Source organism: Mercenaria mercenaria, chromosome 6 (assembly GCF_021730395.1).
Source record: "Mercenaria mercenaria strain notata chromosome 6, MADL_Memer_1, whole genome shotgun sequence".
In the NCBI taxonomy this organism is placed as follows: domain Eukaryota; kingdom Metazoa; phylum Mollusca; class Bivalvia; order Venerida; family Veneridae; genus Mercenaria; species Mercenaria mercenaria.
This window is the reverse complement of record NC_069366.1, coordinates 45,750,244-45,771,094: the sequence shown is the minus strand read 5'-3', so window position 1 is coordinate 45,771,094 and position 20,851 is coordinate 45,750,244. Positions and strand designations below refer to the sequence as shown.

At 35.6% G+C, this 20,851-nt stretch overlaps 1 protein-coding gene across 2 annotated transcripts in view; it reads left to right on the top strand.

Moving 5' to 3' along the window:
- The first annotated feature begins 1,285 nt into the window (after positions 1–1,285).
- LOC123549035 (sodium/hydrogen exchanger 2-like) overlaps positions 1,286–20,851 on the top strand; it is a 52,507-nt gene continuing 32,941 nt past the window's right edge. For both annotated transcript variants that reach the window (XM_053545717.1, XM_053545718.1), the window contains exons 1-9: positions 1,286–1,655; positions 7,075–7,420; positions 8,993–9,113; positions 10,143–10,399; positions 10,906–11,123; positions 11,738–11,940; positions 13,233–13,322; positions 14,239–14,309; positions 19,410–19,562. In XM_053545717.1, the coding sequence (XP_053401692.1) occupies positions 1,433–1,655; positions 7,075–7,420; positions 8,993–9,113; positions 10,143–10,399; positions 10,906–11,123; positions 11,738–11,940; positions 13,233–13,322; positions 14,239–14,309; positions 19,410–19,562 (1,682 nt within the window). In that variant the 5' untranslated portion in view covers positions 1,286–1,432. The remainder of the gene's footprint in view (positions 1,656–7,074; positions 7,421–8,992; positions 9,114–10,142; positions 10,400–10,905; positions 11,124–11,737; positions 11,941–13,232; positions 13,323–14,238; positions 14,310–19,409; positions 19,563–20,851) is intronic.

Below are 20,851 nucleotides of genomic sequence, written 5' to 3'. Positions count from 1 at the left end.
TTAATGACATTTTATTATTAATGTTAAAAAGGCATATTATTACACTAAAACAATATAGTAACGTCACATTACAAATGGAATGGACCACGAGTCGTGCCGCCCGCTCCACAATTCTGTTGAAATATGGGATTAACCCGTAATACCAAACTCTGATCCCAAAAGTAAAAATTTTAATTCAGCATATAGAAGAGTAAGTAAATGGCCAATTCTTCATAATGTGAAAATAAATAATATTACTGAATTTCTGTTAAAGCGTTTATATCTCCTGCAGATGATGCAGCAAAATTGAAATACCTATAACCCAGTTAAAAAGGGTAAAATATTGATCATGCATGATTATATTATATACGTAAATAATTTATATGACTTCAATAATAATAAATGCTTTTAACCATGTTGCCACTTCCGCATTCAATGATATGACGTACAATTTACATACGACCCACGCAAACCGGAAGACAAAGTTGACAGTTGACTTCCCCTGGGGTCTTTCTATTAAATATGAAAACATTTAAAGATCTATTAGTTATAATTATGTCCTTATGCATCATATTTCTAACACAAAGTTGTCGAACAAGATAGTTAAAGTGTACTCAGAATCAGATACATAGACATCCTAGACAACACACGAAGTAAAAACGCCAAAACAAAATAAAAAAAGAATTAGAGTTAGAATCTAAGTAAAAACCCAGACAGTTATAAAAGATATGGGAGTAAAGATAAAGACCCAGTGATAGAAGGTACTGACCCAATCTACCAAGGTGTTCCCACCTCGCCGTTGAGGCAGATTGCCCAGTTATCTATAAGAAAATAATGCCGTAAAGAAAGTAAAGTCATTCATTTTATATCTTTCTTCAATTATTTGTATAATACGGTTTGCAAGAACATGAATCTATCACTAGTCTATAGGTACAGATGGCGACTAACAGTTTTTGCGGTAACTCGAAAGCCTCATTACCGTTCTGCAGTTACTGTCGAAACTGTTACACTCGAGCCGAATATTTTCATCTTCCTTACAAACAATGTGAACAAAACCAAAAATTAAAAGTTGCGAATATCAGAGTTTGATTAGCTAATGTTACTCGTTTGAAATGGTGATCAAACAATTCAAAACAGAAGCGTTGTAAACAAACAACAATAACAAATCAATGACATTCCAAGCAACATTTCATCGATTTCGGCGCACCCGCTAATATTAATTGAATTACGCGCCACAACTAGTCCATGTTATGAATGAACTGAATGACGCAACGTGCGCATGCGCTGTGACCCCCAGACGGTCAGCTGAGTACGTATCGTTATCACCGGTCTGTTGACACAGAAATTTGTGTAAACCTTTCTTATTACATATCTTTATCTCAAATTTTCTTGTTCTGTAGTAGATTATTAATAACACCGGATAATTATGTCATGATAATTTACCCGATCCTACATGGAGACTGTAGGAAAAACGCCTCAAACGAGGTTTTCTTTGTTGAAACTGTGTTTATGTACATGTATATTTTTGAGTCAATGGGAGTGTGTCACAGCAGCTGAAGGAAAGAAAAATGAAACAAACAGTGAAAGATATCCTCTGGTTGTTTTTGATTTTGAGAGAGTGGAGCTACCTTTTGTTATCTGCTGCTGGGTCCTGATAGCAAGTTTAGCTAAAATCGGTAAGTTGTTTTTCAATGTCAAACAAATGTCAGTGTGAACTGATTGATAACTTATTTATCATAAACATATTTGTATTATTTATAAGTGATACACTTATTATGTAACAGAGATGTTGATAAAATAATTATCAAATTCATTAAGGTGATTGTAAACATATTTGTCGGAACAACATGATTTCACAACACTTAAAGAGCGGGTTATTCTGGAATTGGTCCTGCTACGTAACCGAACAGATAGGGTCATAGTGACTTTAATAATTTTAAGCAGCATGTTCGATTTTGAGTTGAGTTTCAAGTTTTAGTCATTGGAAATGGTACCGGCAGATCTGCACTCCTCAAACTTCAATATCTTATGAATGGATCAACACAATGGGTTCATCTATGAAGTTTTGCAACATGCCTGAGAATCTGTCCAGGGCCATATAAACACTGCGGGGTCTCCTATTCTTCTTCTTCATCTGTGTACAGGACAGGACGCCAAGAACTTGTTTGTACTTTGTCCACAGTTGGGTTGGGGCAAGACAGTCACATTTCTAAAGACTGTACAGTTAAAAGTTTGTCTATATACAATTAAACCTATGGTACACACGTGAGCAGTCTACACTGAGGACAGAACCTGGGCTGCTACCAAGGCATGGTTCTTTTACTAATTTAATTCAAACTATCAGCTGTAAATGTCATTGTCGCATTTAAAAATGTTTAAAGATCAAGCAGATAGAACAAAGTGTCATGAACCATGATTTGGTTACATTAGGGGAGAATATGTTTCAGGCAGCTGGTCAGCTTAGGGGCAAAGCACTCGACCTGTAAGCTACGGGTCTCTGGTTCGAGCCTTGGATTCACTGCACTTTTCACCCTGTGACATTAGGTGCCCAAAGTGGAGCCGTGGTATGTTTACTTACGAATACGATGCTTACCATATCGTATATCTCCAGAATTCGAGAACAGATTTCCAATTTGTGTGGTGTACGTCGTGGTAAGGACGTGGTAGCGTTAGGGTAGAATATTGTCAGGTGACCGGTTAGCTCAGTTGGTAGAGCACTCACCCAGTAAGAGAGGTGTCTCGGGTTTGAATCCCTGACTGACTGCTCATTTTTCTCACGCTGTGACAATAGCAGTATTAATAATTTTACAATATTTGTAGTAAATATTACAGCCTTGCCTGTTTTTCCATCACCTGCATCTTGAAAGTCCATTTTCATAATATAAGGATCAGAGTACTAGCATTTCAAGTATTTTACTTAGAACCCCTTTTTTTAGTGCCAGTGAAAGCATAAACCATTCGACGTATTGAGATGTAAGTTAAGTAATGGCCCAACCCCTTTCAGGCAGATATTTCTATAATTTAGAGTATTAACGCGAGGGGACCTGATGGGTAGCCTGTACATCCATGGCTGTTTTGGCAGCAGAAGTCACCCACACATTTTATCATCTCAGCTCTGGTATATACTGAATGTTCCTTGTCAACGACCAGTTACAGCTACACTGTAAGAAGAAGGAACAGGTGGTGTGTCATACTATTTGTTTCTTACTGGGGCGCTGTAGAGGTCACTTCAAAGTTCATGTTCAGTTCTGTTGAAGTCAGAGATTGTGAACGTACTGTACCGCATCAGTTGAATGGATCAGGGCAGCTAGAGCCTATTTGTTTAAGGCTGATGATTGCCCATTAAAAATCAACACAGATCTGAAATGGCCCCTCCTCTTCCCTGTGACCTTTTTAGCGACACTCCATCCATCTTTATCTAGGACACCAGCATTTGCATGACAGACTGGCGTGACTGCCCAGTGTCTTCCTTGCAATGCACACACCTGGAGAGGAGTTACAACTGCTGTCTTAGAAAATACCTGCAGATAAATATAATTAATATATATATATACTTATCACATGGAAATTAATAGATTCTTATCAATGAATAATTTGACAAGGGTCATCAGGGGTTTTGAAAATTGCTACTAGCTGGATAATCACTTTGTGATATTGGAGATGCATATATATACAATAATATGTTATTGGATCCTTGCTTAAACAAGTGACAGATTGAAAATAATTAAAGCACACGCTCAAAGCTGTACACAAATCATTGAACTAAGAAATATTCTTGATATAGATTGCAGCCATTTCTTATAATATTTGATTTTTGATTACATCTGTTTTAGTTCTGCAGAAAACTTTGCAGAGGTATTTTGGACATAGAAACTGTCACTTATGACTATAGATTATTCTCTACAAACAATGTTCAAAATAGTGTAATCAAGGTCAAAAGTTTCCCCTTCTTACCAGTTATCATCTGAACATTTCAATGTTGCTAGATATAATTCATTTGGATGTTTGGCCAAATACTTCTGCGTATCAATATAAGTAACATTGATTTGGGTGCCGTTTTACTATTTAATAAAAATTCTTTGATATCCTAAATTTATTTTCTGAGATCAGATATGAGCCGTGCCACGAGAAAACCAACACAGTGGGTTTGCGACCAGCATGGATCCAGACCAGCCTGCGCATCCGCGCAGTCTGGTCCGGATCCATGCTGTTCGCTTTCAAAGCCTATTTCAATTAGAGAACTTGTTAGCGAACAGCATGGATCCTGACCAGACTGCGTGGATGCGCAGGCTGGTCTGGATCCATGCTGGTCGCAAACCCACTATATTGGTTTTCTCATGGCGTGGCTCAATTATTATTTTTGGATGTATGACTACATGCATTAAAAGTTATGACAACAACGTTTTCAGATCTATATCTATTGATTTGATTACTTGGTATCTTAAGATCAGTTTTATTTTATGATATCGTTAATTGAATTTAATGATGTCTTTAATTAATTATGATATTGCATAATAAATTTTTGATAACATAAGATAGATTTTGGAATTAAGGATATTTAAGAAATGAATGACAGAATGTGATTGGCAAATCTATGAATTTCGAATAAAGTTTGAGATAAAAATATTTATTACATTAAATTATATTTCATTCCCATTTGTTATCAAGGTGTTTTAATAAATTTCACATTTTTGTGGTATTTGATATATGAATCTGTTTCCCGGTCATTCTATTCACCTGAACAGGGACGACGAAATCTGATTTTGACTTGCATGTCCGTTTTTGTCATTTGCTATTTTTTACTTGTCCGTATGATAGTTATATAGTAAATTCTGGTCAAATTTCACTTGTCCGTACAAGCTTTGGGACAACCTGGGCAATACGGACAATGGAATTTGCCGCCCCTGCTGAGAGAAGAACCACAACATCATCTAAAGCACGTTCTTCCTGACTACACATTGCTGTCATCAAAACAGCAACACGTTACCACTAAGTGGTGTTATCATAAGTTACTTTGGTGCCTCAGACAAAATGAAAGTCATGTTTTTTTTAATTGAAGAAATAGGGAAAATGTACATGTAAATAGCACAGAATACATGTAAAACAATTTTGAAATACCACAAAATCCAAATGTCATTAAATGAATTTTAGGTATCTTAAAACCAACTTAATGGATATCATTAAAATATTAAAAAGGATATTTTAAAAATAGTGTTTAGAGATATCCAAATTTTATTTTGTGATATCTTTTATTTTCATTTAAAGATATCACTTCTTGCATTTAGAGATATCATAAAAATGATGAAATGAATTAACAAAGACATTGTCAAGTTTTATTTAACCCTTATCATGCTGGACACGATTGATTCTGCCTTTGCGACCAGTGCAGATCATGATCAGCCTGCACATCCGTGCAGTCTGATCATGCATTGTTCGCCATTCAGTCAGTATCTTTTTGGTAAGCACCCCTTTTAACAGTTAACGTTTCTGTCCAAAATGAAAGATGGACACGTTCATTATAGAAATTTTAATAGGGTAATGGTTAAAGGCACCTGAAAGTGCTCCAAGGCTGTTGTGTTTGATATAACTAGGGGTTGGTGGGACGGAGCACAAGAAAGACACGTGACACGGTCGGCATTAATTCTCCCGCATTGAGTGTATGCACGCATTGAATGTATGTACTATTAAACCTATGTTAAAGCTAACCCTGACCTTCAGTCAGTGTAATTATTGTACACTCAATACATAAAAGAAAGACAATCAGCTGACCATTGGTCAAAAGTCCATTGAGAATCAATAATTCTTAAAATAATAATTTATTGACTGCATTTATATAACACACACAGTGACACTGTTAGAATAAAGGATGCAGTGATCCAGTGGTAACTGCGAAACAAGGGGCAACAAATTCTATCCCCAGTTCCTCCATCTGAAAAGGGTAAAGGCCAGGTAAGAGTCCTGTGTGTGGCTGCCTAAGGACCAAGAAAGCTTCTGACATTGGAGCAGCCTCGGTATCTTGCACTATCCTCCCCAGGGCCTCAGAAAGTTGTAGCCACCTTTTGAGAAAAATTGCCAATTTGAAGCTGAATTGCTGAAGTTCAGCCACATTTTAATAAAATTCTTGCTGCCACTTTCAAAAATCTACAGCCAGTTCTTTGACTTTGTTGCATTTGGCTACATTGGCAGATGGCAGAGGAGGCCCTGCTTGCACTATCCTCCCACTGATAAATACTGACAGACAAAAATAAGTCAGAATCAGCCAGACATGTTTTGTTTTGCAGACTAGTTGCAGACTGTCTTAATATTTTTTACAAATAAACAAACACAGTTTATCTTTGCAGGTGAAGAACAACAGTTTTTTTTTCTCTCAGTAGTTAGGAAATTTGTCATTCATTTTGTAAAAAAACAGATTTGGAATCATCTTGGAATTTATTGACAGGTCACTGTCTGTCAGTCAAAATAGTAATTTTCAGCAATAAGTGAAGGACAAAGTTTAACATGTTATATGAAGGGATTCTGTCACCTTGCCATGATTCCATGTTTTGCACTATTAAAAAATGTCTAACAAACACCTGACTGATAAAAGTGATAGAATATTATTATAATATCCACTAAAAATGTCTTATAGTCTTAATATAATGAGGACCTTTGAATGCACATTAATAATTATTGGGTTTGTTAGTGACCCTCTAACACAGGAATATGTTTGGTTAGTAACTGTATGATACATAGGGGGCGAGGCATCAGTCGTTGATTCCCTATATTTATCATACTACATGTAACCCCACATTTTTCCAGGGAGGGTCACTAACAAACCCTACAATTGCTTTGTTTTATCAGCCATTTACTTGTAACTTGTCTCTTGCAGAACAATGTTTTCTTCATACGTGACAAAAAGGTGAGATGTTCTCCAATATTTTTTGGTGCCATCTAATTAACTAAGGAATAGATCTGCACACAGAGTTGCAACATTTCTCAGACAGAAGAGATCTTGCTTTGAGTTTTGGAGAAGTAGCTAGGTTTTCTCCTAAAATGTACATTGTAACCAGATGGCCTCTATTACTGTTATATCTCTATTTAATGTCTATTTTTCAGGTTTTCACCTGCACAGCAAGTTACCTACAGTGGTTCCGGAGAGTTGTTTGTTAATCGTCCTTGGTCTTATTGTTGGCTGTATACTACACTATGGTCGAGTCGCCACAACGTCCGAGTACGTCCTGGATGCAAATATCTTCTTCATCTACCTTCTACCGCCTATCATCTTCGATGCTGGATACTTTATGCCTATACGATCTTTCTTCGACAATGTTGGATCTGTTCTCTTACTTGCTGTGGTCAACACAGCTTTCAATACCGTATGCATTGGATTCTCTCTGTTTGCAGTCTCGTACTGGGGATGGATAGGTCGATCTATAAGCCTGCTGCATTGTCTTATCTTCAGGTACGTTAATAGAAGTTTCCTTGATGTGTGGCAATGACCTGTTTGTAAGTAGACTACTAGTACAAGGTTATTTTACAGGTGTGGTAAGTAATTAATAATTAGTGTCTTGGTAGAAAAGAGGGAAAAATGCTGTAGCAAAGAAAAGTCTGTATTGTATGTGGGCTTGTTTGTTAAGTATTTGCCCATTATTCAAGACATCATTTGGAATTAATTTGCACACCAATGTCTTTAATAGTTGGCAAATATTTAAAAAAACAACAAAAAACCCACATACATTTTATTTGATTGAAAAATAGTAATCAGGCACTATTTATGGGACTTTGTTTGAACATTTATTTTGTATTATTATGTTTATTGTCGGACTGTTTGTTTTTGAATAAATCCTGGTTAAAACAAAATTTTATAAAAAATTGGTATGAACATGATGGACTATTCATGGGCTTCTGGTGTTTTGTTTATACCAGGAAAACCACAAAAAGGAATGTTGGTTAGTTTGTTACACGACATATATCCTTTTTTGAAAAAAAAAGTCAGTTTATGTGTTGATTCCAAAAAAACAAGTTTCAAAGAAATGTATCAAAATGTTCTCAAAAATGAACCGAAGTACATGTATTGTTTTTTCTACATTTTTTGTACCTCATAAGAACTACAACATAACTAGGAAATCTATCCGCTTTGATACAGATTTGTCATAATTACTTCAGTATAGAAAGTAATGGACTAGATCCTTTTAGAAGTTCATCACATTTCCAATACAGAAATGACTTTCTGTGCTATTAATGGTGAGGTAATATTGGAAGATAATTCTAAGCAAACTTTGATTTAAGTCTTATATCAATACGATTATGGAATACATCAAGTGCATCATTAGGTACATTATTGATTAGAATGACTGGCAATTCTCTCAGTTTGTCCTCAGTGACATGAACTATTATTAATACCAGGAAGCAGACATTTCCTGATATGAGTTGTGGGTTTGAGTTTACCACCATTTGATACAATGGTAAATCTACAATGAATCAAATGGTTTGTTGTATTTGAGTACATAATTGCCCATATTACTATCAGTTTTTGGAAGATTTTCCTTGAGCCTTCCTTTTTTAATTCAATGTGCTTCCTATTTCGGTACTGGCCAATAAAGCTTGATATTTGAAAATAATTATTATTGTGGTAGTTTTTATTTTTAACTGAAAATTTAAAATGGGTAAATTTCAAAATAAAATATTTTAGACTTTTATTCTGTTAAGTTCAAAGTAAAATATTTTAGACTTTTATTCTGTTAAGTTCAAAATAAAATATTTTAGACTTTAATTTTGTTAAGTTTACTATGAAGGTAGATTACAATATTTAAAATGTGGTGTGGATATTTTAGGAAACTTGTCTCAAAAGATTGAAAAGTTGCACTGAATCATAGACCATGCCAGAGACATCAATCAACATGATATTGCTTATTCCAAAGTGCTTGATTGTTCGAAATTTATATAAAAAGGGCATAATATGCTATTGTAACTATACATTTTAAATAAAATAGTGTTAATAAAATCAAAATGGTGGAATTCTGATATTTTTCAGTGCCCTAATTTCTGCTGTTGATCCTGTAGCTGTGATCTCGGTGTTTGAGGAAGTCCATGTCAATCAGATGCTTTACATCATCGTGTTCGGTGAAAGCTTGCTCAACGATGGAGTTACAGTGGTATGATTTAATATGTTCTATGGGTAAAACTAGAGATTGCGTTTAAAAAAATGGTTATCTCCCCAAAGTACTTCATTTCAATTTGAAAAATATTTTAAGGAGTAAGATATATAGTATATTTATAAAAATCTGCGTATCTGACTTTTCATCTCACTGTAAGGCTTTGACCTTGAACCTTCAACCTTCATGATTGGAAGTTGAATTCAACACATTATCTTATTACGTGTATTTCAAACATTTGTGCAAAGTTCCTTCAAAGGGGTAAAAAGATAATGAGCAAACACAAAGTACTGCCTATTTGACCTTCGATTTCACTTAACTGTTAACAGCCTTGACCTTGAACCAACATGACTGAAAGCTGAGTTCTGCAGATTGTCCCTTTATGGCAAAACTTTGTGTCAGATTATTTCAGTAAACTATCCTTATAAGAGGGTAAATAGGTTTAGGTGCTCACAGCTATAATGATAGACAGAAAGATAGAAGGACAATCATATACCACAGACTGTACCAAGAATATAACCTTCAAAATTAGGGGAAACATTATTTCAAGTTGTTCTGAGGATTGTCTTCAGTAATCTTTGTACACCAGGAAGCTTTATATCATAAATTCTAAATTTCATGTGTTGACATTTTTGCTATTGAATTTACCATTCAGATTCTGTGACAAAAAGCATTTTGTTAGCATCAGCTGTATACGAATACATGTAAATGGATTTCAGAATTAAAACTTAGAAAGCATTTTATGAAGTCATTAATTTTTGTTGGGGGATTAATTCTTATCTATGTTGTTAATCAACAAATTTAATTCCCAAGGTACATGTAAATTTCCTATTAGTTTCATGTTCCAAATGAAACAGTCATTTTGACAAAGACCAATTTCAACCCTAGAAAATAAAATTATTTTACAGTAATTGAAAACTTTATTTGTATGCTTAGATCAATGAAACTGCAAAATCCATTGGAATTGGTTCACCTGTGAATATTTATGATTTGATTAGTATGAACACTTATTTGTTTGTTTTGTTTTAGGTACTTTATCACATGATGGAAGGTTTCATAGAGCTAGGAGAACAAAATATCATTGCTATTGACGTAGTAACGGGTATTGGTTCATTTTTCATCATCGCCCTCGGAGGCTCGCTCATTGGTATCCTGTTTGGACTTTTCGGAGGTTTCATCACGAAGTTTACCGATCATGTGAAAGTCATCGAACCACTGTTTGTTTTTGTCCTTGGCTACCTCATGTATCTCACCTCCGAAATGATGCATCTTTCCGGCATTCTAGCGTAAGTGTGTCAGACTGTTTTAGTTTGAGATTTGTAAACTTATCAACAGAGAAGTCACAAATTCGCCCTCAGTTATTTTCACTCTCATACGTCTTTCTTATGTTTAGCCATTAATAAATATTACTTTAATGATTATATTTCTTTTAGAAGAAATATAAGGTATTTTGAAGTTATGTTTTATCTGCGAGAAGTGAAGTGTAAATATAAATAGATTTACTTCTGTTTAACAAAATAGTATACATGTAGTTAGATTGTAAATTTGGAACAGGGATTGTTATTTAATTCAATAATTTGATTCAATTAATTAAAACTTTGCACTTCAAAATAATATCGATTGGGCTACCCACAACACAAGATTGAAGGAGTCTATCTTTTTTGTTAAAATTGCCATCTATCATGAAAGCAGTTTTATAGAAATATTAGAATATCTGGTTAAAATGTTGGTATCTTTGTCTTTAGCAGATACAGTCTGTTCAAATTGTATACTGATACTTTAATTTTTACAGATTATCATTTGGAGGTATTGTTCTTCGTCATTACATGGAGCACAATGTCTCGAAGAAGACTGCAGTCACCATTAAATACTTCATGAAGATGCTTGCAAACATCTCAGAGACTGTGATCTTTATGTTCCTTGGACTGTCTACTATTGTTGACACATTAGACTGGAACCTTGCATTTATTTTCTTTGCTTTGTTTTTCTGTCTCTTCTTCAGGGTAATAGGTAAGTTAAGTTTAACAGTTTATTCTTACCATAAAAACTGACAAAAAACAATTTTAAAGCTTAATTAAAGCCTCCTGCACCCCTGGGTGATTTTAAGAGCGGGAAATATTGGCAAGTGTACTTTTTTTAGCGAAAGTTCAGTCACCAGTTTCAATTGTACTGCCCTACTTTTAACAGGTTTTTCTTGATCAAGAAAAATAAAAATTGGGAGAGAAAGCACTGCTGCTTATTGTTAGCATACAGTGCTTGAAAATGTTACTTTTGTTAAAGAAAGATTGTAACATTCAGCTATAAACAATGGTTTTTGATACTACCTTTGTATCGAGAAATATTCTTGAGTTCTGCAGCCGAGATATTGCAATATTTTAGGAGCGTAATATTATTCCATGCAAGAAAGAATGCATATTTCTTGATAAAAAATTGATCTTTTTATCACATACATTTCTACTTTTATTAATATCATATGTCTTTTGCCAGAGTAAAATTGAAAAGATCCCTAGAACTTTTTAATGTGACATTACTTACACATATGTCATCACAGACTTATACGTGATAAAAAGAAATGTATGTTAAAAATAGCAACACATATTTTGCATTTTTTGTTTCCTATTTAGGTGTGATAATATTGTCTTGGTTTTTGAATCGCCGACGTCTGGTAAAGTTAACGAAGATAGATCAGTTCATCATGGCCTACGGAGGTCTGAGAGGCGGTATCGCATTTTGTCTTGCTCTCTCATTGGAGGAAGAATTAGTTCCAGAGAAACGACTGTTTGTCACAGCAACCATCATCATTGTGTTCTTTACAGTATTTGTTCAGGTAAATAATAATAAATTATTTTTCCTAGAAATATCAGTTATTGTCTGTCTCAAGTTTACCATTACCTTGTCATAAGTGCACTCTGATATATGTTTGTGTACTGGTATGTTGCTCCAGGACTGTCTGTAGATCTTCTGATTTCCAATTTATAACTGGAGAAAGCTTAAGCTTGTGGTCTTCAAAATTTTGTAGGAAGATTGCCTGTATTGTGTTGATAACCCCTATTGTTTTTTGGGTTAGGATTTAAAATTCAAAGGTCAAACAATAATGTTACACTGAGACTGAACATAGTTTCTGATCAGTAACTTGCTAACAATTGGATTTACAGTCTACTACAGGATTTATTGCCTGTTGCCAGTAGATGGCCTGTTTTTAGGTAGACTTTTCGAAGAAAAAGTAGAGCTATTCAGTATTGCACTCGCCCTGGCATCAGCGTCGCCGTTGGTTAAAGTTTTTGATAAAGTCAGATATCTCTGTTACTATCAAGGCTTTTGACTTGAAACTTAAAATAATTATTTACTACCAAAGTCTACACCAGGAGAAACAATCTCCATAACTCTAATGATTTGAATTTGACAGAGTTATGCCCCTTTTTAACTTAGAATTTTATGGTTAAAGTTTTATAAAGTTTTTACTTAATTCAGAGTCAAGCACTGAGAAAAGTTGAGCATGCTGTCTTATGGACAGCTCTTGTTGTTTTTTGGATTTAGTAGATCAAGGGTCAAGGTCAAAGTGACCATGACGTTGAAAGAATAGATTTGGAACATGTAGGCCTTCCTAGGGTTATCAAACTTCATGAAGTAATTGTCTGTTCAGTGTCAGTAGACAACCACTATTGATTTAATGGCCAGTAGATCAGGGGTTAAGGTGAATGTGTACCCAGTTACCTCCATCAGGATGGCATAGAGGGCAATGTTGTTATTTGAGTGTTATTTGAGTGCAAAAATGATTCCAATGCACATTACCAGGTTTTGTGCTAAGGTGACCATGTGCTGAACAAACAGTTTGTGTTACTTTATTATGTATTGTATGAGAAATTTATTGTCATTAGGCCTAAAAAAATTGTTTGTTTCCAGTATCCCTTTAACAAAAACTTTTTATGCTTTAAACATGGTCAGTGATGTTAGAAATCAACTTACTGATGCTCTAAAGGCTCCTTATTTGTATTCCTTTGTTGACTCAAAAAAAAATTACCGACCTACCAATGTTACTGGAAACAAACAATTTTTTTGTTAGGCCTTATAACAAATGTCTGTATTAGGATTAAAAGCTATTTTTTGCACTATTTTTAGGGTATATCAGTGAAACCAGTTGTAAATGCACTGAAAGTGAAAAGACAAGCAGAAGAGGATCCTAGTCTCAATGAGAAAATACATGAAACTGTAAGTATACTTGCTGTAAAAATCTGTCAGTAGTTAGCTATGTTGTAGAGCTAAGCCATTTTGAGAAAAATGTGTCACCATATGTTGTAAAGACATGCAGTATAATGCATGGGTTGTTCTTCCTCCAATATAATGCAGATTACTAGATCGTTTTAAGATGTCAGGCAATCCATTGCAGCATTGCTTATCTGTAAAAGGGGGCCTCTGTGGCTGAATGGTTAATCTTACAAATCACTAACAACCTCTCACTACTATGGGTTTAGAACTATGTTTGTGTATAGAATTCTTTCATTTGAGGTCATTCACCTGGCTTTCCGAAGGAGAGGAACCTTTGGTCTACCTATGCCATGAAAATCTAAAAAGTCACCATATGACCTTTAATTGTGTCTGAGTGACTTGAAATACAACAATAAATCTGTGAAATAAGACATACATGTGATCTCCCGCGCGGAAGGGTCAAATTCCCGATTTTTTCACCTTGCCTCCCGTCTCCCGACCAAAACCATAATTCTCCCACTTTCCAAAAAAAAAAACCTTACCGGGTTGATAATTACCGAGGAGTGCCGAACATGTTTACACAGTAAAATCAAAGTGTCACCGACTGTTGTGTCTTATACATGTTTGACACATATGTAGGTGGAGGAAAGAGTTGTTTTTCACAGGTGAATTTTGATAACATGATTAATTGTTTGTTTTGATAAGGGATTAGACTAGCAGGGCTTTATAAGAACAAAAAATGTTTATTTGTTTGAAGGCTTCCATGTGGGTTTCGATAAAGGAAAATACCATTGTCTGAAATGATATTGGTAGATATCGGCATACCTTGAAAAGCCTGTCATTTAGGGATAGATAAATAAAAAATTCCAAGGTAAACGTCACATTAAAAGAGAATATATTATATTTTGGTTCATTTTAGATGATTGATCACCTAATGGCAGGTCTGGAGGAAGTGGTATCCAGTTCATCCCATAATCTTATGAGGACAAGGTATTCCATTTACAAATGACTTTTATTTTAAGAATAGTTTTGTTACTGTGTATTAATAAACTTCAATTATGTTAGCTTTTAATTTGACAGTTGGATTTTTATGTAGTTGGTTTATTTAGCGATTTGAAAAGAACTTACTTATTTGGCTAAGGTTAATAGTACCATTGTTTGAAATATTTTGTCTAAATGCAATATGTAACAAAAGTGAAGACCTGATATACAGTAAGTGCCCATTATCGTTAATCTTAGTTTGCGTAAAGACTATGTCTGATTACCTCCCTTTGATACTCCTGCTAAATATTTGGCAAAATATTGTTGTTTTTATTTTTAAAGAGTTACTAAGATAAAAATTACACAGCATGCTACAGCCCTCCAGGGATAGCAGTGGGTACTTTTATAAATGGCAAAATCACTTTGAAGATTTTTGGCTGATGAACATTTCAAAAAAAAAAAAATCATTTCTTTTTTCAAGAGGCATATAATTGTATGCTTTTTCTGACAAATTGACTCAAAAAGCAGTTTTTCAAATTTTTTGGCTCACAGTGACTGAAATTTGCAGGAGAAAATTCGCTGTCTGAGTGAGGATGAATTCCGAATTGCTCAGGGTTTTCAGGGGTCACACTGGGAATTTTTTTCTCTGAGCCACTGCTTTTTCCGAAGATAAAATTATGAGGCCAACGACGGCGAAGCGCATAGCATTGACGTTCTTGTAGGACATTATATGTACCAAAGTACTCATACCACTCAAGAAATTAATGTAGTTATTACATATTTCTTAGTAACCCTTTAAAAAGCTATTTAGAAAATCAATTTTTGTTAACTTCTAAAATTATCAATTTTATAAACATCTACCATTTAATAAAAAAAAATCAGAACATGACATTTAAAATAAAGATGTCAAAAAAGAAGAAATTTTGTTTAAGCAGTGTCATATTTTGCACATTGCCTATTAGTGGGTGGGGTTCGACGCCTTCGCATGTTTTATTCTCGAAAAATACTTTAAAATAGGAGCTCCTTTTGCAACAGTTTTCATATTTATGCCCCCCTTTGAAAAAGGAGGGGTATATTGTTTTGCAGATGTCGGTCGGTCGGTCTGTCGGTCGGTCGGTCGGTCGGTCGGTCGGTCGGTCGGTCGGAATGTAGACCTATCCGTTTCCGGATGATAACTCAAGAACGCTTGGGCCTAGGATCATGAAAGTTGATAGGGAGGTTGGTCATCACCAGTAGATGACCCCTATTGATTTTGAGGTCTGTATGTCAAAGGTCAAGGTCACAGTGACCCTGAATAGTAAAACGGTTTCCGGATGATAACTCAAGAACACTTGGGCCTAGGATCATGAAAGTTGATAGGGAGGTTGGTCATGACCAGCAGATGACCCCTATTGATTTTGAGGTCAGTATGTTAAAGGTCAAGGTCACAGTGACCCTGAACAGTAAAACAGTTTCCGGATGATAACTCAAGAACGCTTAGGCCTAGGATCACGAAAGTTGATAGGGAGGTTGGTCATGACCAGCAGGTGACCCCTATTGATTTTGAGGTCAGTATGTCAAAGGTCAAGGTCACAGTGACCAGGAACAGTAAAATGGTTTCCAGGCAATAACTCAAGAACGCTTGGGCCTAGTGTCAGGAAAATTGATAGTTAGGTTGGCCATGACCAGCAGATGACCCCTATTGATTTTGAGGTCAGTATGTTAAAGGTCAAGGTCACAGTGACCCTGAACAGTAAAACAGTTTCCGGATGATAACTCAAGAACGCTTAGGCCTAGGATCACGAAAGTTGATAGGGAGGTTGGTCATGACCAGCAGGTGACCCCTATTGATTTTGAGGTCATTAGGTCAAAGGTCAAGGTCACATTGGCCAGGAACAGTTAAATGGTTCCTGATCTTCTTGTCCAAAACCATAGGGCCTAGGGCTTTGATATTTGGTATGTAGCAAAATCTAGTGGTCCTCTACCAAGATTGTTCATATTATTTCCCTGGGGTCAAATATGGCCCCACCCCTAGGGTCACATGGTTTATATAGCCTTATATAGGAAAAAACTTTGAAAAACCTCTTGTCCAAAACCACAGGGCCTAGGGCTTTGATATTTTGTATATGACATCATCTATTGATCCTCTACTAAGATTATTCAAATTATTCCCCAAGGGTCAAATATGGCTCCGCCCTGTGGGTCACATGGTTTACATATACTTATTTACAGTGTGCATATAATTTCTGTTCCTTGTGCAATTACTAAATGCATCAAGGGGGGCATTTCGTGTTCGACGAGCTCTTGTTTTCTTAAATGTAGTCTCTTTATTGGGTTTTTATTTAAGACTGCACTAAAAAATCTCGTCAGAAATGACCGAAATTTCCGAAAATTAAGGTCGCGAAAACGGGTGACAAATACGGAAAACGTAAGTTAGAATTAAATTTTTGATAAAATACCCATGTTTTATTGCTTTTCTGTCATCATATCTATTCAATACTTACAATTTCTGCTTATCTAAAGCATTTTTATTTGTTTTTGCCCAAACTAACCCTCGGCAACTAACATGATTAAAGATGATTTGCTACAGATTGTCTAACGGCCGATTGCTCATGAAAAGGTATCAAGCGCACAAAATAATGATTATAATTATCCAGTTTGTTAATCAATAATCTAATTATCGCCAATTTACTGCCTGGTCAAATAAAAATTTTGCAAATTGGCTTCCTCCCTTTCAATAACAGATGTCGTTTGTCTACACAGATTATCGATTTTTCACACCTTTTGGTTCCTAAAACTGGCAATAATCGTAGTTTTTGTAGACAGACGTAGCTTCGGGCCATTTTCGCCACTTAGAAAATTTCGGAGCCACATTTATTTTTTTGTCGCAAATGGCTCAAGTGGCGATCGACAGCGTGACCCCTGGGTTTTAAAAAGTATAAAAAGTTCATCTTGAGTTCTGTAGAATGCTGTTTCACAGCCTGTTATAGGGGCCTCCATGGCAGAGTGGTTACGATCGCTGACTTCAAATCACTTGCCCCTCGCTGATGTGTGTTCGCGTCTCTCTCGAGGCATTCAGTTCTTTATGTGAGGAAGCCATCTTGCTGGCTTACAGAAGGTTGGTTGTTCTAACCAGTTGCCCGTTCGTGATGAAATAATGCACGGAGGGGCACCTGGTGTCTTCTTCCACCATCAAAGCTGGAAAGCGGCCATATGTCCTGAATTGTGTCGGTGCGACATTAACCCAACAAAACAGCCTGCTGTAGCTGTATAGATTATTTTAGTTAAGGTAGTGGACCCTCGGTGACAATCGGCAATTTCCATTAGATTATATATGTTCACGTTAGGAACTTTGGCATTCTTCAGATGCTTTGTCGAAAATAACCTTATCTACATAATCAATTTGTCATATCAAGGTTTAAGTTCAGATTTACAAAGGTATAAATTGTGTCAGTTTAAGGTTAAGTAGGTTAATTCTCTTCTAAATTGATTTTAGTTTCAAAGTGCATTTGGGTTGGCCTGTATACTGTGTGACACACTTTGCATATTTAAGAAGTAAGATGAAAACCGCTAGAGACAGGGCCTAACATTGTATACAATGCCATCTTATGACTAAATAGTTCTCACAAATTCTGTTTTGTAATATAGTATTGTCATCTCATTTCATAATGAAAGTATTTATATCCTTTATACAGGTGGTATCATTGAAAAAAAACAAAAAACTTCATGGTACCCCCCGACAACAAAGTTGTAAGTGGGGGTATACTGGTTTCAGGTTGTCTGTCTGTCTGTCCGTCTGGTCGTCTGTCCGTAGACGCAATCTTGTGCGCACCATCTCTCCTTATCCCCTTGACAGGGTTTAATGAAACTTCACACAAGTGATCAGTACCAACAGTAGTTGTGCATGGGGCATGTTAGGTTCTTTTAAAAAAAAATTTGCAGAGTTATGGGACTTTGTTTTTTTGTTACTATACTATATACATAGACACAATCTTGTGCACACCATCTCTCCTCATCCCCTTGACACAATTTAATGAAACTTCACACAAGTGATCAGTACCAACAGTAGTTGTGCATGGGGCATGTTAGGTTCTTTTAGAAAAATTTTTTGCAGAGTTATGGGACTTTGTTTTTTTTGTTACTATACTATATACATAGACACAATCTTGTGCGCACCATCTCTCCTCATCCCCTTGACACAATTTAATGAAACTTCACACAAGTGATCAGTAACAACAGTAGTTGTGCATGGGGCATGTTAGGTTCTTTTAGAAAAAAAATTTGCAGAGTTATGGGACTTTGTTTTTTTGTTACTGTACTATATACATAGACACAATCTTGTGCGCACCATCTCTCCTCATCCACTTGACACAATTTAATGAAACTTCACATAAGTGATCAGTAACAACAGTAGTTGTGCATGGGGCATGTTAGGTTCTTTCAGAAAAAAAACTTGCAGAGTTACGGGACTTTGTTTTTTGTTACTAAACTATATACATAGACACAATCTTGTGCGCACCATCTCTCCTCATCCCCTTGACACAATTTAATGAAACTTCACACAAGTGATCAGTAACAACAGTAGTGGTGCATGGGGCATGTAAGGTTCTTTCAACGACAAAAATTGCAAAGTTATGGGACTTTGTTTCTTGTTAACATACTACATACATACAGTCTGCATATGCAGTCTTGTGTGCGCCTAATCTTCCGAACCCTTGCACACAATTTAATGAAACTTCACACAAGTAATCAGTGCCAACCCTAGTTGTGCATGGTGCATGTTATGTTCTTTTAGATAAATATTCTGCATAGTTATGGGACTTTGTTTTTTGTTACTAAACTGTATACATACAGTCTATATACATACAGTCAACATAATTATGCAATCTTGTGTACGTCAAATTGCAGTGTACTGTGTCAGTGCATGTGGTGGGTACATTCAACACCTTTAGTGATAGCTCTAGTTTAAAATGATTAAATAACTTATGCATAGCCTGCATTTATAACCTTTCTTAGTCCGAAATTTTAACTAAAGTTATGTCCTTTATGTTAAGTTTTAAATTTTCTGTTATTGAATAGGTGTCATTATTATCATTTATTAAACACTGAATTTTTTTTTTCTACTTTCAGGTTCCGACGCTTTAATCACAAGTACATTCAACCACTTCTTTCGAAAGAAAAGGCGAAACCTAAGGCTGCCAAGATCGTTAAGGTTTATCATGAATACAGTGAACAAGACGCTCTCAAGAATACTAATGCGTCTAACTTGAAACTGGTTGCAGGGTATGTGTTGTCATACATAGCTGGTTTATAGCAAACTATTTACCATATTTGCTCACCTATAAGATGTGGTTTTTCTTCTTGAAAATCACACCTAATTTGTTGCCTCATCTTATAAGTGAGTCAATGTCATTGACAAAGTATTTATAAAGGAGTCTGCAAAATATTGCTGATTTTGAAGTAATGAGTGGATCCCGTCTTATAGAAGGATCATCTTATAAATGAGTAAAAATGGTAGGCCAGAGAGTATTCTTAGTTTCACAGAATCAGCTGTCACCGTGGTAGATTATTGCTTTGCTGCTGAGTGAAATAAAGTTACTGTTCAATCCACCAGATCCATACTTGTAACTGCGTTTTTGTGTGAATTTGGGCTTTACTTTGCAATATTCAAATAATAGGTTTAACAGCTTTTATGGGTGGTTGTAGAATTGTTTTCGAATTTTTAAGAAACCTTTAATACTTCCAGTATTATGGCAGTAAAATTCTGACCCATGAAATATTTTGGACAAAATTGAATCAAACAGTCATATTGAAACTGTACCAACATTTGTTATAAAGGACTGAAAGAAGCTTCTGCCCATTTTCATGACAAAAAAGTTCCATGTCAAAGTTTTGACAGGAAACTTTTTGTTACACTGGTATTTTGATTTGCAAGAATAATTTGATCAGTCAGAAGCTGTTTCTTCAGTTATGTATAAAACTACAATCAGTATAATTGAGCCATGCCATGAGAAAACCAACATAGTGGGTTTGCGACCAGCATGGATCCAGGATCCATGCTGTTTGCTTTCAAAGCCTATTGCAATTAGAGAAACTGTTAGCAAACAGCATGGATCCTGACCAGACTGCGTGGATGTGCAAGCTGGTCTGGATCCATGCTGGTCGCAAACCCACTATGTTGGTTTTCTCATGGCACGGCTCATATAGTTTAGCCTCACTTGACCAGAATCTGGACTAGATAAAAAGTTACATTCAGAGGGGTTTCATGTCGTTTTCAAAAAAAAAGAAAGGGCCTTGTTCCAGAAGTTGACAATTGTTAGGCATGGATGAGTTTCCACTTTCCAGGGGGGTTTTCGCTGTATGTAGCAATCTGTATTATGAATGTAAATGTATGACATAACCAATTAAATATCTATTAATTTTGAGGATAGTAGTTCATAAATATGTCTATAGGGTTGTCAGGATGACAAATTAGTGTAATATGTAGTGCCCATAGGCTGTTTGACAATTTAATGTACTCTCATTTGTAAAAACAATCACCTTGAAATTAATGAGGGAAGTGGTAAAGAGGC